A 23,962-nucleotide genomic window follows, 5' to 3' on the forward strand; every position below is an offset into this window, starting at 1 on the left:
AAAGGTGATTTCTTAAAGAATGAGTTTTATAAGATAATCAGGCAAAGCAATTCCCATTAACTGATTGTACAAGGATCAGGGGACATAGTTATCAAGTTTTATGCAAGAGATGCAGGAGGGATATGAAGAAATCTTACGTCGTCGTGAGGAATGACTTGGAACTAAATGCCTGCAGGTGTGGTGGGATTTGAGACTGTGTGAAATAGAAATTGGACAGGCACTTGAAGAAAAGAAACTTGTAGGTTACAGGAATGGAGTGGAAAATGGGGCCCACTGGCTTATCGGGCAGTTAGCATGGACTTGTTGGGCAGAAAGACCTCCTGAGATGTACTGACACAATGACTGTCTGAATTTGTCAATTGAACCTTGAATCTTCCTACTATGTAGTGCCACATAGAAGCTCAAATTTTGTGTCCATTGTATCAGCAGTATCACCACATTAATCAGAAGGATGTGATAAAATTGCTATCTTTAATTGAAAGTTGTTGGTTTTATTTGTAGAATCTTGCTAAGTATCAAATTGATTGTTGCATTTCCTTGCATTACCACAGTGATTACACTTGATTAGAATTGCTTGGCAATCTCTTCAAAAGATGCTTCATGTATTCAATGCCATTCCTTCCCTTTTCACTTCGTTAACCTGTAAAGTTGTCAATCACCTAAGCACTTTGCTTTACAAAACATTTTAAATTAACTAATCAATACGAAATTAGAAGTATGACATTGAAAGGAAGGATGTATGACATCAAAGTGGGAAGTAAATTCATTGCTACAATATCCTGTACTGTATTGTGTGGACATGTGATTCCAAAACTGGAAACTGAAAATCTTTTGTAATGGCTCTGAGCTCTGCTTATTAGAAATGCAGCAAAAGTTACTGTACGTTCATGATCAAAAAGGTCACTTTTCTGATGCATTTTGGAGATACTGTAGTTGTAGTTTGTGGTAGCCCCAAATAACAAGTCCTTTTAAACAATTCACCTTCTGTAGGAAAATCACATCAAATTGTAAATGTTGTCTCCAAACACACTATGTTTACTTGGCCAACATATGCATCTATATCGTTGCCCTCTTGTACTGAGGAGATAGATTCTTGCTAAAGTGTGATGTTTGTCTGACATGTAATACAATATTAAGTTCATGGACGAAACATCATGATTGGTAGATTACCTCCAATGTCATTTGAGGATAGGCATAACATTTAACAAACAAATAGAACTCCACTGTTGCACATCTTTGTATAAGTTACAGCGACTTGTATCTGCATCAACTGAAAAGTCACTTGATCAATTAAGAGATTTGATTAACTATATTTGTTTCCAAGTTCCTTTATTTTTGTTGTGAAACTATAAAGTAGTTGGGTTTATGACCATTGCTATTTGTTTGTCGCAGGAGATAGTTGAGGATTGGAAAGAAGTCTGTGCTAAACCTTCCAGCTCTGATGCAAAACTCGGATTTCATTTCAAAGGCACCATTGCAATTTTTATGTGGAGTTTTTGTGCACTTGTACTTACCTCAGTTTCACTCTTCTTGTCTGCAACTAGGAAATTAAATAATGTTACCTCACTAATTTCCAACATTAGGAGAGCTGTGCTCAGACTAATTGAGCAGCTAGACTGGTGCAATCACTGTGAAAGAATCATGTTTTACAGACAATGTTCTACATATTGCCATTGCCATGTCTGGGTATGCTGGCAGGGCAGATCAACTAGATGTGGCCACACAATGGTATACAGTTGGGAGAGAGTTGCCCTTTGTGTCTTAAATGGATACCGTAAAGTCTCATGGCATCAGGTCATTCAAGGCTAAGGGAAGCTTTTGCTGATCACTACCTCCACCCTATCACCATACAAGACCAACAGTATATTTCCAATCCAGTCCATTCTTGAAACATACACATTGAAAACACTGAATTCTTCTGAACTTGCTGTGTGCATATGTTTGGGTATACACTGAACCATAAAACTTCCTCGAGCTTTTATCTCCTTTGACATGGCGAGCGAGTCCTAAGTCCTATCTAAATTCCACTTCTCAAGAAATCTTTTGAATTATCTACTTGAAGTATGGATATAGCTTGGATATTTTTCAATCAGGTAGTGGGCTGAACTTCAGTATTACAAGACAGTCTTTCATTGTAATGCTAGAAAATGAAATTTTGATATTTAGGTACTTTTTTTTTAAACTGGAGCAGGTGTAATGGGCATTTGCAACTCTGCTGGAGGGAGCACTGGCGCCAGTATTCATCAAAACAAAACACATCTTTTCATTGAGTTTTCGTCGCTGATGAGAGTTGTTGGAAGTTATAAAGTTATCCTGAGGTAAGCATGCTTTGGTTCCAAATGCGCCTCCACATTGTGAGGTGACATTCCAGCAGTGGTGAATGTTTTTCCACATTTGGACAGAGTGGACAGTCCGAAGCTTTTTCCACAGGGTGGAAGAGTCAGTTACAAGGAACCATAGGTTTAGGGTGCCAGCGAGTTTTGAGAAGATTTGTAGCTCAGGTTGAGGTTCTGGATGTGAGTTTGCTCGCTGAGCTGGAAGGTTAGTTTTCAGACGTTTCGTCACTTTTTTTTATTTGAAAAAATATACTTTATTCATAAGATGTACAAAAAATGAAACACATTTATACACCTACCCAGTCATGCAAGCCGCTCCGGGTTACCCAGGAGGTGCGTACACCAACTAAAGGAAAAAAAAAGAAAAAAACAAAGCAAAGAAAATACCCCGGCAGTCGTCACTCCGCACGGTCCCTGTTGGCCCCCTGACCAGTTGGGGAAGGCGCCAGCTGGGCTCAGTTACCAGATAGGGCCCTTTTTTCCATTCTGGACGGGGGTGGTGTTCATACGGTGGTCTTTCCCCACCGCGCCTTGGCGGCGGCTGCCCCAAGCTTTAGTGCATCCCTCAGCGCGTAGTCCTGGACCTTGGAGTGCGCCAGTCTGCAACACTCAGTCGGGGTCAGTTCTTTCAGCTGGCAGACCAGCAAGTTGCGGGCAGACCAAAGAGTGTCTTTCACCGCATTGATGGTCCTCCAGGCGCAGTTGATGTTGGTCTCGGTGTGTGTCCCGGGAAACAGCCCATAGAGCACGGAGTCCCACGTCACGGAGCTGTTCGGGACGAACCTTGACAAATACCACTGCATCCCCCTCCAGACCTCCTGCGCATAGGCACACTCCAGAAGGAGGTGATCGACAGTCTCGTCCCCCCCCTCCCCCCCCCGCAGCCGCCTGGAGGGCAGCGTGCGATGGCGCAGAGATTCCGGGCATGCGTAAAGGATCTCACGGGCAGAGCCCCTCTCACCGCCAGCCAAGCCATGTCCTTGTGCTTGTTTGAAAGTTCTGGTGATGAGGCATTCTGCCAAACGACTTTGGCAGTCTGCGTGGGGAACCACACGACAGGATCCACCCTCTCTTTTTCCCGAAGGGTCTCGAGGATACTACGTGCTGACCACTGCCTGATGGCCTTGTGGTCAAAGATGTTTCCTTTCAAAAATTTCTCCACGAAGGACAGGTGGTACGGGATGGTCCAACTACTCTGAGCGTTCCGCGGCAATGAGGCCAGGCCCATCCTTGGCAACACCGGGGACAGGTAGAACCTCAGTAAGTAGTGACACTTGGTGTTTGCGTACTGAGGATCTACACACAGCTTGATGCAGCTGCACACAAACGTAGCCGTCAGGGCGAGGGTGGCGTTCGGTACGCCCTTCCCCCATTTCCCAGGTCTTTGTACATTGTGTCTCTGCGGACCCGGTCCATCCTCGACCCCCAAATGAAGTGGAAGATGGCCCGGGTGACTGCAGCGGCGCAGGTCCAGGGAATAGGCCAGGCGTGCGCCACATACAAGAGTACCGAAAGCCCCTCGCACCTGACAACCAGGTTCTTACCCGCGATGGAGAGGGACCGGAGCGTCCACCTGCCCAGCTTCTGCTTCAGTTTGGTGATACGCTCCTCCCAAGTCTTTGTGCATGCCCCAGCTCCACTGAACCAAACTCCCAGCACCTTCAAGTAGTCTGTCCTGATGGTGAAGGGGATGAAGGAGTGGTCGTCCCAGTTCCCGAAGAACATGGCCTTGCTCTTACCCCTATTGACTTTGGCACCCGAGGCCAGTTCAAACTGGCCGCAGATGTCCAACAGCCTACTCACCGACCGACGTTCGGTGCAGAAGACGGCGACGTCGTCCATGTACAGGGAGGTCTTGACCTAAAGTCCTCCGCTGCCTGGGATAGTCATGCCCTTGAGGCTCACGTCCTTCCTGATGGATGCGGCGACGGGCTCCACACAGCACACGAACAAGGCAGGAGAGCGCGGGCAGCCCTGCCTGACTCCAGATCTGACGGGAAAACTGTCCGATGCCCACCCATTGATCGAGACTGCGCTAACGATGTTTGTGTAGAGCAGCCGGATCCAATTGCGGATGCCCTCCCCAAACCCCAATTTGGAGAGGACATCCCTCATGTAAGCATGAGACACCCTGTCGAAGGCCTTCTCCTGGTCCAGGCTGACAAGGCAGGTGTCCACCCGCCTGTCCTGCACGTAGGCGATCGTATCCCTGATGAGCGCGAGGCTCTCAGTGATCTTCCTGCCAGGCACAGCACAGGTTTGGTCAGGGTGAATCACCGACTCCAGGACAGACCTGACCTGGTTGGCTATGACCTTGGCCAGGATTTTGTAGTCCACGTAAAATAGTGAAATGGGACGCCAATTCTGAATTTCTTCCCTCTTCCCCCTTCCTCTTGTAAATGATTGTGATGATGCCCTTCCTCATGGACTTGCACATTTCCCCTGCCCGAAGCGCACCATCGTACACCTCCAGCAGGTCCCACAGAGCGGAATACAGCTCGATCAGTAAGCCGTCGCTCCCGGGAGTCTTATTCCTCTAAGGAGTTGAGGGCTCTGGTCAGCTCGTCCAGGGATATCGGCCGGTCCAGCCACTCCCTCGTGCCGTCGTCTAAGACCTCCGTGATAGACGACAGGAACGACTCGGAAGCCGTGCTGTCCGTGGGCTTCGTGTCGTACAGTCCGGCATAGAAGGATCTGCTGATCCTCAAAATATCGGGCCGAGACGATGTCACCGAGCCATCGTCCTCCTTCAGCCGGCTAAGCACAGAGGTCTCTTTGTGCACCTTCTGAAAGAAGAAACGTGAGTACGTCTTGTCCTGCTCCACGGAGCGGACCCTGGACCGGAAGATGATCCTGGAGGCCTCCGTGGCAAAGAGCGAGGCTTGTTGGCCCCTCACCTCGCGGAGGTCCTCCGTGACATCGACCCCCATCAACTGCAGAAGGAGCAGGCTCTGCACCCTTTTCTGGAGTCACGACAGCTTTCCCCGCCTCTTTCTCGCCTTCCGAACACCCTTGAGGACAAAGAACCTCTTGATGTTCTCCTTCACCGTCTCCCACCAGTCACCCGGAGACTCAGAGGGGTTTCACAGTTCTCCAACCAGCATACTCCCTCTTAAGCTCCTCAACGTTCTCTGGGGTCAACAGAGTCGTGTTGAGCTTCCATGTCCCCTTGCCGGCCGGCTGGTCGTCCTGTAAGTGACAGTCGGCCAGCAGGAGGCAGTGGTCAGAGAAGAACACCGGCTCGACGCCGGTGGACCTGACCGAGAACGTCCGTGACACAAACAGGAAGTCTGTCCTTGAGCGAATAGACCCGTCTGGCCGTGACCAGGTGTACCTCTGCTGCGCTCCGTCTGCAGGGGTGCTTAAGGCGTCGAGCAGTTTGGCGTCCTTCACCGTGCCCATCAGGAATCTGGACGTGACGTCCAGTTGACTCCCCCCACACGCTGTCCCCACACTGGATCTTGCATCTGCATCGATGATGCAGTTGAAGTCTCTGCCTCGTCGGATGACCGGCCTGGATGTAGCCAGCAGGGGTGGGAAGCCGCTGCAGGACGGCCAACCGCTCACTCCGTACCGCTGGGGCGGACATGTTGATCAGCCTCAGGGGAGCGTTCCTGTAGGTGACGTCAGCCACTAGGAGGCACCCCCCACCACCACCTGAACTTGAGAGATGGTGAAGTTGCGTCCCCGCAGCAGAATAGCCAGGCCCGAGGAGCGACAGTCGTTACCCCCCGACCAGATTGAAGGCCCACAGGTCCAGGCGCCGGACCATTTCCCGTACCTGCTGAGGTGCGGTATCTTGCACTCCTGCTGAAACAGGAGGTCTGCCTTGACGGTGGTCAAGTAGGCCAATGTGGACACACATCTTGCGGTGGACTTGACGCTGCGCACGTTAATGCTCCCCCATTGTGGGCAGTGACCGCAGTACCCTCCCCAAGTCCAAGGTCCAGCCCCTCCATCTGTCCCTTCATGCCCATTGCCCGGGCTAAGTGCTGGATGCTCTCCGGGCTCAGGAAACCGTCCATGCTGCCTTCCGGGTGGCATCCCCCCCCATCGGGGGTACGGAGGCAGGAGAGTCCGGCTCTGGGTCAGGCTCGTGACGCGCTGTTTCTTCCTTCCCGCCTGGAAGTTCTGGGGGGCCCTCCAGGGCCTCATTGGCATGTGACTGGGTGTCGGAGGGAGCCTCAGGATGCCTCCCGTCACCTGGAAGCGGGGTGCTGCTTTCCTTCTCCCTTGAGATCTTTAGCTTCTGCTTTGGGCGGGCCTCCTCCAAATCTCCCTCGTCAGAGGAGCTCTTATAGCCCCCCTGTAGCTGCCTCTTCCCGCCTGATGGTTGCGGTTCCTGGGCCCGCCAACACGCCTTCCTCCTCACTTTCCGGACCGTCGTCCACTCCCCTGGGTCGCCTGTCGCCGCGTCCATCGACTCTGGGTTGTCGGAGGGGAGCGGAGCCTGGAGGGGCGCTTTGCTGGCCTCGGTCCCATCCTGCAGGGCTGGGCCTCCTGCACGACCTGGCCCTCCTGCACATTAGTGGGGTCCTTGCAGGGCCCTGATCCCTTCCTCTCCTCCGGTGGGGGGGCTGGCCCTGCATTGCCCCTGCCGGTGACCTGGGTGTAGGTGGTTCCCCCGCCGCGGGCATACCCTATAGAGGTGGCCCGCTTCCCTGCAAAGGTTGCAGCTTTTTTCTTGTGGGCAGTCCTTTGCAAGGTGTCCCTCCTCCCTGCAGTTCCTGCAGATGGTGACTTTGCAGTCGGCCGCCACGTGACCTGACCTACCGCAGGCATGGCAGACTTTAGGTTGCCCTGCGTCGGTCAGGTAGCCCTTGCTCCCGCCGATCACGAAGCTGGACGGTGGGTGTACGATGTTCCCGTCCGCGCCCATCCTCAGTGTCACCTTGACCTGCTTCTTACTGTCCAGATGCCAAAGGGGTCCATGATGTCGGTTAGGGCCCCTTCCACCTTCACGTACCTTCCAAGGAAGGTCAGGACATCAACTGCTGGCACATGCGGATTGTACATGTGTACAGTCACCATACGGCTCCTCTGCACTGGCATCACGAACAGCGGGACAGTGGTCAATACAGAGAGGGGACCCTCACCTCCTTTCTCCTTGAAATCCTCCAGGAAGCGCTCGCAAAGCTTGGCACTCCTGAAGGTTACATCGTAAAAACCTCCTCCGGGGAAATCCTGCAGGCAGTAAATGTCCGCAGCAGCGAACCCGCAACAGTCCAACAGGACCCTCTTCACGAAGAAGGTGCGGTCCACAGGTGCACCTTCATCCACCTTCTTTATGGAAACACGGATGGTGTTCCGGACCCCCTGAACTGGGGCACGAGCACTTGCCGCAGCCATCGTTGCAGGTTGGCTGCTCCACTGAACCAGCGTTAGGCCGAAGCCAGCATTCAGATCCACCGGTTGCAAGGGTGCACAGCCAACCCGACATCTTCCTTTCACCTCCAACCCAGCACTCTCCTCCTTTCGGTCCACAAGAGAGTGGGTCTTTATTTTGTTCCAGATGTAAGCTGGTTCACTGAGCTTGAAGGTTTGTTCCCAGATGTTTCATCACCATTCTAGATAACATCATCAGTGAGCCTCCGACGAAGCGCTGGTGTTATGTCCCGCTTTCAATGTATCTGTTTAGGTTTCCTTGCATTGGTGATGTCATTTCTTGTTCTTTTTTGTAGGGGATGGTAGATTGATTTGGAGCCAATCTACCATCCCCTAAGTGGGGGAAAAACAGGAAATGACATCACCAACCCAAGGAAACCTAAACAGATACATCGAAAGCAGCACTTAACACCAGCGCTTCGTCGGAGGCTCGCTGATGTTATCTGGAATGGTGACGAAACGTGTAAAAACTAACCTTCCAGCTCAGCGAGCATACTCACATCCAGGTTTAAGGTGTGAGGGGCGAGGTTTAAACGTGATTTACAAAGCAAGTTTTTTTTAAACTGAGGGTGGTGGGTGCCTGGAATTCACTGCCGTGGAGGTCGTGGAATCAGATACGATACTGACTTTAAGAGGTGTTTTGACAAACACACGAATAGGATGGGAATAGAGCGATACAGGAAGGGCAAGAGGTTTTAGTTGTGACAGGCAGCATGTTGGTGCAGGCTTAGAGAGCTGAATGGCCTGTTCCTGTGCTGTAATTTTCTTTGTTCTTTGTTCCTGTCCCTTATTTCTTTGTATATAAAACATAATGGAGTAAGTCTGTTCTCATTTCCACTGAGAATTCACAATGTAGTTGTCATACTTTCTGTTGGCAGGCTTCTGTTTCTGCTTGACTGGAAGCCTTTTGGAAACATTGAAGAGGTCTGAAGATGTGAAACTGAAAGTCCTTGCTCATTTTCATTCTTGGGACCTATAACACCTGTCAAAAAATAAATGTACACACCAGTTATATTAAAAGACATCATTCCAGCCAGCATTTTCAACTGGCTCCCCTTGAATGAAAATGTAGAAAGTTTTTATATGAAGACCAACTTCACGTATATTACCATAATCTTTTAGATTTTACGGCATTATGTGCAAAGTTGCTTTTCATGTGTGCTAATATGGGAGAATTACAGGGCTGGTTTGAAAATGTTGGCATGAAATAAGACAGTTGGTCCTTGAGAGAATATTGTTTGTGTCTGTGTGTATAAATGTAAGGAAAAAAGACAATTTTAAAAAATATGTATTTCTGATCCAAAAGTGAAAATTCTCTAGAACAAGACAGTTTTGACCAACAAATGTGGGTCTCAATGTTTATGCCTTTAAAAGGATCTGTGATTTAAAAAAAAAATGAAATTGGAAGCAAAGTTAGCACCTGAGCATCATCTGGTTAGCTTTACCCTCAGAGCTAAATAACTAGTTCCCTGTTGTATTATTTTTTGCTTGTAAAAATGTGTTGATCTTCTCAGATTGGCACCACACCCTCTGTTTTGATTCATTGTAACATGGTGGAATGGAATTCATTGAGTAAAATTGGTCAGTGTAGGGGCTTGAATTGATTTATTTAGTTGTGCAATGCTTGTGAAGAAAAATAGTGTGGTGAGTGAAGTGTTAATGTTCATCATAACATGGTGAAAGTCATAGGGTGGATTAAAAAAGATATGATTGTATTGATATAAGATTCTTACAGCAATATCTTGCAAGCTGTTGTAAGCATAATGGCATATTCACAAAGCTAGGGCTTAGAAAAGACAGCGGAAGCATTCAAAAGGAACAGCAAAAATTGCAAAATCTTACCTTGAACGGTATGTTGTGTGCCATCTCTGTGCCAGTGCAGCAATGACATCATTTGAATATCCCACCTCTTGCCATGGAATTTTGAGTCTACAGGCCCTTACTGTTCACCCGAATTATGCTCTCCAAACCATATCTCAGTTTGAACCACCTCAACTGAGTAGCAACTGTTTGTATAAACAGTTAATATCTTCATTGTTATCTCAGTGCTTTTCGTCAGATTTCTCAGTTTTGAAACTATGGCCCCCCACCTAGGTCACTTTCGCTTTGTCTGATTGGTTGAGAAACATTGCTCCTAGTAAAAGGCTAGTATGCAGGTACAGCCAAAAATTATGAAGTCTAATGGAATATTATCCTTTGTTACAGGAGGGACTAATCATAAAAGTATATTGTTTCAGTAATACAGGATGTTGAGCCTGTTTCTCATTAGTGTGTGTAGTTTTGATCTTCCTTAGTGAAGAATGTAAATGTAAAACAAAAATAGAAATTGCTGGTGAAACTTAGCAAGCCTGGCGGCATCTATGAAGATAAAACCAAGTTAATCTGCAGAATAAAAATATAAACTCTGCTTTCTGCCCACAGATGCTGCCAAATCTGAGTTTTTTCCCAACAATTTCTACTTGGGTTTCAGATTTTATTAAATTGCTGAGGTAGTTAGATTTTTGTTAGATGAGTAAATCAAAGATTTTTGAGAGTAGATAAGGGGAGGGGTTGTATGGCCTATTTCTCTCTGTGTGTGTGTGTGTGTGTGTGTGTGTGTGTGTGTGTGTGTGTGTGTGTGTGTGTTAAATCCCAAGATCATCTTGTGTAACTTTATTAGATGTGGAGTGGAGGGCAGCAATCCCTCAGTTTTTTTTCCTGTGCAGATCTCTGAAGTTTGGATGTGGTGGAAATTCAGACTCAAATGTCACTTCTATGATCCACGTTGGCAAGCCAATTGCTGTGCATGGACCAAGGGAGTGACTGCGTGCACATGCAGCTGTCCAGCTTAGAATGCATATTGGTGGGGATCTGAAGTAGAGTTGAAGAATTGGAGACTCTCATGCCATGTGGTGCTGCAGCAGTTCTTGTGTGTAGCAAATTTTGGGGAGCTTGGTGCCAAAATTGGGAAATTAATTCATCACTTCGGCATAAATTGAGCAGGATTATGACTTGCTGTGGTGGCATTCAGGAAGGAATTGGGTAAGAGCTTTGTTACAACCAGATGTGGATTGAACCAGCTTCCCTCTGTTCAACCTCTTCAGTTGGTCACAACAAAGGTTGTTATTTGCACATGTTTACACTGCTCCAGTGTTTAAAAAAAACTTTGTTCACGAGCAATATAAAGTCAACAATGCAGGTTTCTTGAATCAGGAAGAGTAAATTTATTATCTGCCAATGCCAAGGAAAGTAGTGAAAATTCAGCATAAAGCATGCAACTTTGGTGCAGCCATCACCCCGTCCCCATCCGTCCTTGAAAAAATTACACTAAGTGTTGTTTCATTTGGCAAAACTGTCTCCTGGTTCAGAACATGGACAATCCATTTTTACGAGGAACTTTTTAGCTCATTCAGAGTTAACCTAAGATTTTTGGATATAAATTGGGGTAGGGATTCAATTCTTCTCGTTGCAGATCTTGGAGTTTGGATTAGGTTTTTGTTACAACAACAAGTTTTTGTTTGGATCCTCTTAAAGGTGGTCCATATTGCTTTCTCACCTTGACCTTGGAAGGTGTCCCTGTTGTGTGAAGCATATTGCCTTGTTTCAGTTCGATATGCACCACTTCTAACCAGGTGAAAGCTTTTGAAGGCGTCACTTCAGAACGAAAAGGATACAATTTGACAACTTCAAGAATAGTGTGGATAAACAATGAAGACAGGGCAGCAGAGATTATGAAAGGGACATCCAGTTTGAGATTAATATTGATATGGGGCGGCACGGTGGCTCAGTGGTTAGCACTGCAGCCTCCCAGCGCCAGGAACCCGGTTTGATTCCAGCCTCAAGTAACTGTCTGTCTGTGTGGAGTTTGCACATTCTCCCCGCGTCTGCGTGGGTTTCCTCCGGGTGCTCCAGCTTCCTCCCACAGTCCAAAGGTGTGCAGGCTAGATGGATCGGCCATGCTAAATTGCCCCTAGCGTTCAGGGGTGTGTGGGTTACTGGACGTGGGTCTGGGTGGGATGCTTCAAGGGGCGGTTTGGACTTGTTGGGCTGAAGGGCCTGTTTGCAAGCTGTAGGGAATCTAATCTAAAGATGGCTAAATGGAGCTCAGTCTCTGCTGAAAACCCTTTAATCGAGTGACCAGAAATGTGCATTTGTCTCTCATACATCTTTTTAAGCACAGGTTAGGTGGGGGAATAAAAGAACATGCATGCAACATCCGTGTAAAATTGCTGCAGCTACCTTCATTGTTACTTGAGTAAGAGTTCTGGTCTTGTGCATGTATGTAGGCCTTCCTTTGCACTAACTTTGAATAAGCTGCTTCTCCATTGGTCTCTTGTTTTTTTCAAATCTTGGACTGGGGTATTTCACTACATAACCGGTACATCAGTAATAGACTTTTGTATTGAGCCATACGTGAATGTGTTATTCAACCATTTATGGAACAGTGTTTCATTAACTGAAATAAAAAACAAAAATGCATGGTTTAATGCACAGCTGTAGACTTTTATCTTCATTATAGAAAATTGTCTCACAGGGAATAGAACTTGCTTGTATGGATGGAACTGAGTTGTACTACATTCATTCCCTATTTGCCAGGACTCCTGATGTGTTCTGCAAGTTACGTGCACTGATGCTAAACATTGAGCAGGATGCATATATCCTCAAATGTTCACTCATTTTCTCCGAGGTGCAGTTTATCTTCTGCAGAAATTACATTAATTTAGCTAATAACATTCTTATCCTTTGTTTTTGAACAAATGTAACATTAGTTATTCTCAACTCATTTTCATATAATTCTTGTTTTCCTTGTTATGCCCAATTATATTACTGAGCTGCAAGTTCACTTCAAAAAGTACACATTACCATGATTATTATCTTCATTCTTACTGATAATTTAACACCCTTTTGTCTTTCTGTATGCAAAGACACTAGCTTTGGTAATTGTCTAACTGGTCTTTTTGTTTTAAAACATATTTTGATAATCCATATCTGGTAAAGTTAACATTGATCGCAGATTAGCTTTTTGGGTTATATCCATTGCAATGCAAGTTTGTACCCAAAAACCAATCCATACTTCTGTTTTCAGTGCTGACATAATCTTGTGTATATTCCAAACATTTTCCATCTTAATTGCAGATTTTCAGCTTTTATGTTTAATGTTTTATTCTCTTTGCTCCTTAGGGTGTGAAACCAGCCAGCTTTGACAAGGTAGCAATCCCTGAAGTTAAAGAAATAATTGAAGGATGTATTCGCCAGAATAAAGATGAACGGTGACTATCTATATAACTTCTGTTTAAAATGATGTGGGATTTAAAATTGAATTGCTCATCTAAATCTTGCAGTTGTCTAAAAGGTTAGGTTTCTGAGGTGATGTCAGTTATTTCCAAAAGCAGTTTATGTTGTCAAGTTAAAAAAAATTACTGGAATTTACTACTGCCTGAAGCAGTTTTGGCAGTTGTTCCAGTGAGGTTTCAAACTGAATTATGATGCTCCTTTCAAAATCAGGGGATAAAGATGTTGTGAAAAATGAAAAAGTTTCAAGCCATCTTGTTTGTAGAAGACAGGTTTGTTTATTTACAGGCACATGTGGGACCAGGAGTATCCTGATTGATCAAATATTCGGGTTGATCAAGAGGTCCACATAATCAATGTAAAAAGACATACTAAATAATAAAAACATAATGCAGGAGGTATGCACTTCACTTAATGTTATTTAAGTAATTTATGCTGCAAATAAAGTATAAGTTTGCCTTAAATAAAACTTACTGGCGGAGAGCCTTCTCACTCACTCCCTCAGCTGACAACATGAAGACAGTAGAGATCGCAATCTCTACACTAAACTCTCAGTATATGAGGTATGTCATTTTTGTCAGGTTTGAGTGTACCAGTTCATAAGGTGCTAGTTAAAATGGAGTTTGCTGTATTTTAAATGAATTACTTTGGTAAGCATTTGACCTCCAGGACATTAATTCAGTCCAATCCAGAAATGGCTTGAAAATCTCCTTAGTCTACTGACTCGTAGGGCCATGAACAGAACGAAATCAGAGAATACCCAATTTTGTTCCTGTTTGGCAATATCTTTTAAGAGATAACAGGATCATTGATGTTGGAAATAAGTGTAGTCACTCCAGAAAAAGCTCCTATACTACAATTGTAAATGCGGAGGCATGTTAGTGGAGGGAGTTTTATGGAACACCAGGTTGAGAAGTATACTAATGTGTTTACTCAGTGTTGAAGGAGAAACAGCAAATGAGAAACTCAACAGATCTGGCAGCATCTGTGAAGAGAGAAATAGAATTAATATTCTGAGTCTGATCTGACTGTTCAGAACTGCTAGATTGTTGCTGCTGTTTCAATTAAGCAGAGAACCAAGTTCTCCAACAACAACATTAGTTTTAATGAATACAATAAAAACTTACTTGCTTGGTGCTTGAATTTGGTTTAGGTATGCAATCAAGGACCTATTGAGCCATGCCTTCTTTCAGGAAGATACTGGTGTTCGTGTAGAGTTGGCAGAAGAAGATGATGGAGAAAAGCTTGCAATTAAGCTTTGGCTACGAATTGAAGATATTAAGAAACTTAAAGGAAAGTATAAGGATAATGAAGCCATAGAATTCTCATTTGACTTGGAAAGAGATGTTCCGGAGGATGTGGCTCAGGAAATGGTAAGTTGTTGTGTAATTGCAAGCCTATCTTCTGTGCTAGAATTGGAATCCCATCTACATTTCTGATCACAGTGTGCACAAGAGTTTGAGATTTTGGAAACTGCAACGTGTATTTTTCACTTCTCACCAACAAAGTGAAATCATTTTACCCATGCACCATTTTTTTGCAAGATGGATAGCCTACACAAGAGAAACATACCAAAAACAATCTCTTATCCTCAAACTTCAGAGTATACTACAGTGTCTTAATTTGCTCTAAATGGAAAATGTGATACACTTTTGACTTAGTCTGGTATTGTGCTTTATTCAGGTGGAATCTGGATTTGTATCTGAAGGAGATCACAAGACCATGGCTAAAGCCATTAAAGATCGTGTATCTCTGATCAAACGGAAACGAGAACAGCGCCAGTTGGTAAGAGAAAAACAGGAAAAGTTAGAGGAACAGCAGAAGAAGCATGATTCATTGCAGCACCAGAAAACTCAACAAGGAGCCAGTATCTCTCAAACTGGAGGGGGACATCCTTCCCAGTTATCTGCCACGGCACTTCCTTCTGCCCTTACTGGAGCTCTGCCAACTCAAGTTGAACCAGAAGAGCCTGAAGCAGATCAACATCGTTTGCAGTACCAGGCAGCTGGAAACTCTGTTACATGTATGTTGTTCACAATGAAACTAGGCAATAACTCTTCCTTTGCAATTTAAAGAAATCTTTATATTAAATTGAATTTTATATCCCTGATGAAAGAAGTGTTACTGTCTCTGCCAAGTATCATCATTAATAAATTTGCCCAGACAGTTGGATACAGGCCTGGGTGCAGCTATGGAGGGAGTAAAAATAGGTGATCTTTTAATCAAAACTTGAGATATAACAGTTTTGAACTGGGAAGGAAGGAACAAAACGGAAGGTTTGTGATAACATGGAGGATGCAAAACAAAGATGATGAGGTGGTGTTAATGGAACAAGTAAAGAAAATTTAAGAATGTGGTGAGAGGAGGTGTAAGACTCCTCACTAACACCACTTCTTTGAAAATAAAGACACAGGAGCCGAGACTACCGCTTAAAATAGTTGAGCTCAGTGAGTTCAAAATATTGTGGAGTTGGTCAAAAATTGTGGTGGTGGTTTTTGCCTTCTTCCATGTGGGAGAGAATTGATTTCTGTTTTCATGCTCCACGAGGCTGTAAAAGAATCAGGGATTGATTTTGAGGGTGGAAATTGAGAGATAGAAAGACACGGTAAAATAAATTTTGTTTGACTTCTTTGTGGTGTAGTTACCTAGAGGTATTAACATTTTAAGAAATCACTTGCTTTTTAATGTGCTTTCATGTTTTAGTATAAATTAATTTTTTCCTCTCCAAGTTTAAAATGTTGGCCATACATGTTGGAAATCATTTTATTGACAAAAAACAATTTCAAGATACTGCTGCAGAGTGGTGAAATTCTGTTTCACATATTTTTCAAGTCTTGTTTTAGTTAGTTCATGTCTTATCGTTTGTCACTGGATTTGGGTTAACAATCAAAATTCTTGTCCTATCTAACAATAATAAAACCCTTGTAGAATCAGTGACTTGCCTCTCCCACACAAAGTAAAGAATTCTCTTTTATAGATTTTTTGAAGAATCTCTTTGTTCTTTGAGCCCAGAAACCTTTTTTTACAACTTACTGGACTTAGCATAGATGATAGCACTACTCGTTTTTCTATTTATTTCATATCATACCTCTTCGCAAAAATATTCCCACAGTGGTTTTGAAAATTCCAACACCAAGCGAGATTGATGTTGTGTCCTTTCCATGTGTTATTGACTAACTTAACTCCTCAGAGTAGGGAAGTCCAAAACTAGAGGGCATAGATTTAAGCTGAGAGGGGAAAGATTTAAGGCACCTTTTCATATAGGTTAGTGCATATATGGAATGAGCTTGCAGATGAAATGGTAGAGACAGCTGCAGTTACAACATTTAAATCATTTGGACAGGTACATGGATAAGAAAGGTTTAGAGGATATGGGCCAAATACAGGCAAGCAGGACTAGTTCAGTTGAGGAATCCTGGTCCGCATTGACGAGTTGGGCAGAATGGCCAGTTTCCATGCTGTATGACTCTAACTTAAACCCACTGTAGTGGAGAGGCTGCTAACACCCAGCATTTTGGACAAACTGAATATTAGCAGAGATGGTTATGTTCACAGAATTTTTTTCTTAAGGTTGGTATTTATATTCTAATTTGCCTCGAACCTCTCAACTTCAACTCCGTTGCTGAAACTTAGAATGTGGGCACTTTAGGTTGAAACAATTGAGTTCTGTTTTGTGAAGATTAAACAAAGTGTGCGTTTGGAATCAATATTCATGGTCTTGTCTATTTGTATAGCTCTGGATACAAGTTTGGACATACATAGATGTGCTGTACCATTGGTAACAGAAAAGCAGATGAACACCAAATTAAGTTTTAAAACCGAAGGTATAATTAAAATGGAATTTTAGAGTAGGGAGCATAAATACTGAAAGCCTTTTGGGAAGGCTGAAGTCACTTCATAGAAAAGTTTAAAAACAAAAAAATCATGGAGTTAAGAAAAGGCCTTTTGGCCCACCAAGTCTATACCACTGAAAATGTGCTGCTATGCTAGTCTCACTTTATGCCCTAAGCCTGTAGCTTTGAATGTTATATAAGGCAGTTAGTTGAAGCTGAAGGAGGAGGAAAATAAAAAATTGAGGCAGAAGTGATGCAGAGAGCCCAAGTTATGTTTTGGCACCTCCGGAAAGGCGACACAACAATTCTGCATTCAGCTGCTTGTATTCCAGCTGTTTGACTGTTTAGGTGGTGATGTTGCAAAAATGAATGGTTCTGAGAAACGTTTCATGCTCGAGGTTGCTCCATAGCGTATCCAGGAGAAGGTGGACTCTCAATCTCTGCTGGACATTCCTAGGACTGGCTATGCCAGGACTGTTGCATAATAATTGTATATGGACTTGCAACGTTTAGCAGAGCTACAGGGACTTGTATCCTTTGAAGCCAGATCTTGATTTGCCAGATAGGGGTGTCAGGACATGCGGTCATAAATAGTAACCTTACAGGTACAGCTTAATAGCGTACACAGCCTAATAATTCTGACCTCTTGTATTTAGCAAATGCCATGGAAAATAAATACTTAAGAGGAAATAAACTTTTTAATTAATGGTGCCATTAAATCCACTGTTCAGCTTCCTTTAGTAGTAAAAGCTTTCACTTGGACCATCTGTCTGCTAAATTATGGTTATCAGTATTTGCAACATATGGAAACCTGTTATGCTTGGAATAATTATTTCTCTAAACCCCTTAGATGGGAGAGTTGAATTGGTAAATCTATTTATGGTAATTCTGGTACTGAAGCAAAATCAAGCACTTAAGATTTACAGCATTTAATTTGGCCCAGCTGGTCTGTGCTAGGATTTATAAGTCATATGTCCTCCTGCCCTCCCTTCTCCTCCTCCCCCCCGCCTTGCTTTCGGACTTCCCTTTAACCCTTTCACTATACCTTAATTTCTTCTCACGCTTGTGACACAGTAGCAATGACCCTATCTTTAGACCAGAGATCAAAGTTCGGGTCCCTGCTGTCCTGGAGGTGTGTCAGAGCATGTCCAAACAAGTTGATTAAAATTAGTTACAAGACTGATTCCTGGGATGACCGATTCCTCTTAGGAGGAGACTTTGGGTAGACTGGACCTTTTATTCACTGGAGTTCAGAATGAGAGGAAGTTGTATTAAAGCACAAAAATTGCAATACAGCTAGATAGACTGAATGCAGCTGACATTATTTCTCCTGGCCAGGGGATCTAGAATAGACCCAGGTTACACAGTAGGCCATTTTAGACAGTGATGAGAAAATCTTTTCACTGAGGTGATAATCCTGTGGAATTCTCTCACACAGAGCTGTGGAGAGCAAGCCACTAAATATGTTTATTAAATAAATATCTAGAAGTGAAAGTTGTCGAGGGTTATGGGGAGAGAGCAAGCAAATAGTGTTGAGAAAGAGGATCAGCCTTGATCATGTTGAATGGTGGAGTAGGCTTAATGGAGCGTAATCAACTTCTGGAAAAACAGGGACTGTTTGACACCTGCAGTTGCTTTTTACAATTCATTGTATCCTCTTATGGTTGTTCTGAGGCTAGTCATATCTCTCCTGCCAGTGTCATTGATGAAATAACTTGAGGGGAGAGAAGCTGTGAAAGAAACCTAAAACCTGCTTAACCCGTCTTAAACTTAGTTGTAGGGGAGGACAGTGTGAAATAAGCTGGTAGGTTAGAGGCGGTCAGTGTTAGTAAGGAAGAAGTGCTAAGAATATTAAGAAGGATGGATAAGTCCCCTGGGCCTAATGGGATTTATCCAAGGATTCTATGGAAAGCGAGGAAAGAGATTGCTATGATCTTTTCATCCTCACTGTCCTCGGGTACAGTGCTGGAAGATTGGAGAATGTCAGACGTCATTCCCTAGTTCAAAAAAGGCAATAGGGATAAGTCTGGAAAGTACAGGCCTGTTAGTCTTTCTTCACGGTGGGAAAATTATTGGAAAGGGCTGTGGGAGATAGGATTTATGATCACTTGGATAAGCACAGTTTGGTTTGTGATAGTCAGCATGGATTTGTGATGGGTAGATCATGCTTCACAATTCCTTGAAGAGGTGACCAAACACGTGGATGAAGACAGAGCAGTGGATGTGGTAAATGTGGATTTAAGTAAGGCGTTTGATAAGGTTCCCCATGGTAGGCTCATGCAGAAAGTAAGGAGGCATGGGATAGGGGGAAACGTGGCAGATTGGATTCAGATTTGGCTGACCCTTAGACAAAGTAGTGGGCGGAAAACATTCAACATGTTGGTCATTTATGAATCGTGTACCACAATGATATGTTCTGGGTGGTCTTCTATTTGTGATTTTTGTAAATGATTTGGATGTAGGAACGGAAGTGTGGATTAGGAAGTTCACAGACAATACAAAGGTGGGTCGAGTTGTCGATAGCGTGGAGGTCTATTCTAGGTTTCAAAGGGACATTGGTAGGACGCAGAGCTGGGCTGAGAAGTGACGAATGGAGTTTAACCCTGAAAAATGTGAGGTGATTCGTTTTGGAAGAACAAACTTGAAAGCAGAATACAGAGTTAACAGAAAAATTCTTGGCAGTGTGAAGGAGCAGAGGGATCTTGGGGTTCATGTCCACAGTTCCCTGAAAGCTGCCATCCAGGCGGATAGAGTTGTTAAGAAGGCATATGGTGTGTTATCTTTCCTTAATAGAGGGATTGAGTTCAAGAACCGTGAAGTTATGCTCCAGCTATACAAAGCCCGGTTCAGCCACATGTGGAGTATTGTGTCCAGTTCTGGTCGCCTCATTACAGGAAAGATGTGGAAGTGTTGGAAAAGGTGCAGAGGAGTTTTATCAGGATGTTGCCTGGAATGGAGGGAAGGCTTTACGAGGAAAAGTTGAGAGAACTAGGGTTTTTATAGACAATAGGTGCTGGAGTAGGCCATTTGGCCCTTCGAGCCAGCACCACCATTCATTATGATCATGGCTGATCATCCACAATCAGTATCCTGTTCCTGCCTTATCCCCATAACCCTTGATTCCACTATCTTTAAGAGCTCTGTCTGTCTCTTTCTTGAAAGCATACAGAGAGTTGGCCTCCACTGCCATCTGGGGCAGAACATTCCGTATATCTACCACTCTGGATTTTTCTCTTTAGAACGACGAAGGATGAGAGGTGACTTGATAGGTGTATGAAATGAAGAGGTATAGATAGAGTGTGCAGAGAGAGACTTTTCCTATGGTGGAGGTAGCTATTACGAGGGGGTCATAGTTTTAAAGTGAGTGGATATAGGGGAGATGTCAGAGGTAGGTTCTTTGCTTAGAGTGGTCGGGGCGTGGAATGCATTGCCAGAGAGGCTAGTGGAGTTGGCCTCATTAGGGACGTTTAAGCGGTAGTTAGGTAGGCATATGGATTACAGTATCAGGTCGGGGTGGAGGTTGGATAGACCTTAGGTTTAGGGTAAAAGTTTGGCATGACATCGTGGGCCGAAGGGCCTGTATTGTCCTGTTCTCTGTTCTGTGTTCTAAACTACTCTTGTTTAAGTAAGCTATGTCTTTGTGTAGAGCTTTGTTTCTACTTTTACCTCTTCAGTGTTCACCTGAGTGTCTCTTTTGAAGATTGGTCATATAAGCATGTGAGAACCCAACTTGGGTTCTCATGTGCTGGCAAATTTTAAAAACAAGTTATGAAGAATAATCAAAAATCTGAAATCTGTTTGCTTTTAACATCATGCCTTTTAACTAAATTCTATATAGATAAAATCGTAGAATCCCTACAGTGTGGAAACAGGCAGTTTGGCCCAATAAGTCCACACTGACCCTCAGAGCATCCCACCCTCTATAACCCACCTGATCTACACATCCCTGAACGCTACAGGCAATTTAACATGGCCAATCCACCCAGCCTGCACATCTTTGGACAGTGGGAGGAAACCAATGCAGACACTGGGAGAATGTGCAAACTTGCACACAGACACATACCTGCCACTGCTAAGAAATCCCAAATCACTTGGTATTATAAGGATATTAAGAAGTTGCAAGCACAACATTCTTCCCCCCCCCCCCACCCCAAAAGTTTCACGTTAAACTTCTTTTATTTAATACAGTTTGCTATCTGTGTTTTGCACTTAAGTGATGCTCCTAGGATTTTTAATACCCATCCTCATTTATTTTTCTGCAATAACATTACACAAGACAGTCTCGAGACTTCCTATAGCTATTATAAAGCCCTCATTTAAATAGCCTGAAATTAATCTTTTGTTATTTTGTGTAACGTGTCCTGTCTTGGGAACAAGTTCTCTGTCGTAGTTGATCCAGACTTCAGGCACATGAACAAATTCTGAAGTCTTCAGCATAATGCATGGCTCATGCGTTCATCTGTTTTCGCATAGAGATAGACTTTGTGCATCGTGAGGCTATACTCTTGGTCTTGAAGGTTAGTGTGTTCAGGAAATAACTGAATAAATAACCTGTCTCTTGAAGCTTACTCAAAGCAGTGATTTCATGTCATTTATACCCTGGACAATGGTAGAAATTCTACTTGCCCATTTTCACACAGTAGTAATAAAGAAGTTATTGATAGACCGCTGGAAATAAATGGGGCTTCGGTTAAGTTTTCGTTATGACAACGTGGTGAGGTGACTGATGAGTTCTTTGCTCTTTTCGCAAGACTTGATAAATATAAATCTTAGACCAGAAAATATTTTGTCGATTCATTCCTTTGTATTCTTTAGTTTGGGTTTAAGTATATTTTGTATTTCAAGCTTATTTTTACTTACTGATTTAAGCTTTTACTTTTATGAATCTCTTTTTGGCATTTAGGATGAATTTACTTTTGTGGTGGATTCACCATCTGCTCAGTGCACCCGTGAACTATAATTTTTCCTGCTGAAGTTGAGGAAATGTTAAACTTCTATCTCAACTTGTGTTTTACTATTGGTAGGGAGTTACATATTTATTATGTAGAACCTTAACTTTGTTCTTGACTAAGGTAACACTTCTCCCAGACAAAGTTAATGCTTTTACACATTAACAAGAGATTTTTGCATCATACAATGCTGGCCTCGTAGAGAGAAAGATAAGCTGACCAGTAATGTAAGGAACTTGGGAGCAAAACACACTGCTTCTAAATACTAAATTTCTCAGTTGTCAGGATCCCAAGTGATTTCTTTTTTGCTCTGTGTAGGTGATAACAAAATCACCTTATAAGTAGGTTAAATTTTGAAACAGTTCAAAAATATAACGTTGGAAGGTGTTTGATTATTTTTCCAGAGGTTGAATGTATTGGGACATAGATGTTTCTATGATACTATGACATGTCATAGTCACTATAGCCCAACATTTGATTCCTGTATTAGTCAAGAATATCTCTACCTCTATTAAGATATGCTCGCACACAGACTATGTAGATATAGAATTGAAGACCATTTCAGGCAGTTTGAATGGACTGGATGCTTGCCCCTCAACCACGAGTTGAAGAGAATGTTATACAACAAAGCTGAAGATCAGTGCATTCTGCTTGGCGAATATGATCAGATTTCAGTAGTTTGTGTGATGGAAATTTTAGTTCTGTTGATGCCTTGATGTCATAATTTCAAATAAGAAATTCAGATCCAAAACTGTGGTCTAACCTGGATTGTTCATTTGTTGTGGGTTTAGTAATGCTAAAAAGATGAACAACAAAATGGATTTTGCTAAAAGCCTACCACATTTTTATAACAACATTTTGGAAGTTAACTTTTGATGCAAAACTAGTTTTTCTTTTTTAGCTGATGGCACATTTGACAGTGGCCAGAGTTCATCTGGATTTTCAGATTCTCATGGCAGCCAAACTGTTGGCTATGGTTCTGCTCAAGAACAGCATATTTCAAGTCAGACTCCCCCAAATATCCAGGCAGCATCACAACAGCATGGTAGCCATCAGCATTCTACAGGGGTAAGTATATTGGGCTATATGTGCTTTTTTTGTTAGCAGTATGTATAAATCAGTGAGTCTGTGTGAGGAGATTTTATTTATTAAATATATGTGGCATGTATTTGAAGAACCTTGGTCATTTCTTGAACATTGAACTTAATTATAAGACCCATTAACAGGTTTAAATTAACAATTTGAAAATTTTTTTATAATTCTTTCTAATATACATTCTTACCTAGTATGCCATTTTGGAATATTAATTAATTAAAAATAAACTTAAGTTGGAAGTTGCTTTAAATAATTGTTATCATCTCCTTGTACATTGTTAAAAGGTGCTGTTTGAGTATTTTTCTTTGACATGGAATATTTCCAAATTCATAGCTGGAATTAAATTAGACAAATTTAACAGTTGGGTTATTTTTGAAGTTAGAACTTGCTCACTAACATCAAATATGCCAGTGGTAACTTCCATGGGTGAAATATTTCCAGTGATAACTGTGATACCTGTATAATTTCAAAATTTGAGAAGAATAAATTTACATACAATTAGTCAATACTCTGTGAATATGGTAAATTCATGATATTGAACAAATGGATATTTCTGGAAGATATAAGGCACGTTTAGGTCTGATGTAAAGCTTTCTTGGATTGCTGAAAATCTAACCTGCTTCTGACGTTTGTTTTTTAATGCATTATTGACTGATCATGATATTTTATGGATTCCGATGGCTGCTGATATGCATAAACCTTTTCATTCATCCTCATGCAAATTGAAATCTACCCTTGAACCTTTGCATTAATTTTTTTTGTTTGAAATGTGTCTTTTATTTGTAGTATGGAGTTTGCAGGCTGCTTGCAGTACTTTATTCTTCTATCCAAGAAGTGTACATTGGATTTTTTTCCCCTCTTTTGTGCATTCTTGGATACAGTCTGATACTGACCAGTAGTAAACTTAATAGTAACACTTGCTGGATCAACATTGGTGTATTTGTTGAAACTTGTATAGTGCTAAATCTAACCTGTTAATCTGAAAATAGTAGCAGAAGTGGCTGCCTTCATACATCCTGTGCAGCTAAAGGCCTGCAGAGTTTACCTGGACATAAGTCTTAACCAACTCATTTTCATTTCTTCTAATTGAAGT

General features: G+C 43.1%; 1 protein-coding gene across 12 annotated transcripts in view; it reads left to right on the top strand.

Annotated features, from left to right (window-relative positions):
- wnk1b (WNK lysine deficient protein kinase 1b) overlaps positions 1–23,962 on the top strand; it is a 189,365-nt gene that overhangs the window by 74,313 nt on the left and 91,090 nt on the right. For all 12 annotated transcript variants that reach the window (XM_048549635.2, XM_048549630.2, XM_048549632.2 and 9 more), the window contains exons 5-8: positions 12,882–12,970; positions 14,146–14,365; positions 14,676–15,015; positions 22,676–22,842. In XM_048549635.2, coding sequence (XP_048405592.2) covers positions 12,882–12,970; positions 14,146–14,365; positions 14,676–15,015; positions 22,676–22,842 — 816 coding nt within the window. The remainder of the gene's footprint in view (positions 1–12,881; positions 12,971–14,145; positions 14,366–14,675; positions 15,016–22,675; positions 22,843–23,962) is intronic.

This window comes from Stegostoma tigrinum, chromosome 18 (assembly GCF_030684315.1).
Source record: "Stegostoma tigrinum isolate sSteTig4 chromosome 18, sSteTig4.hap1, whole genome shotgun sequence".
NCBI lineage: Eukaryota > Metazoa > Chordata > Chondrichthyes > Orectolobiformes > Stegostomatidae > Stegostoma > Stegostoma tigrinum.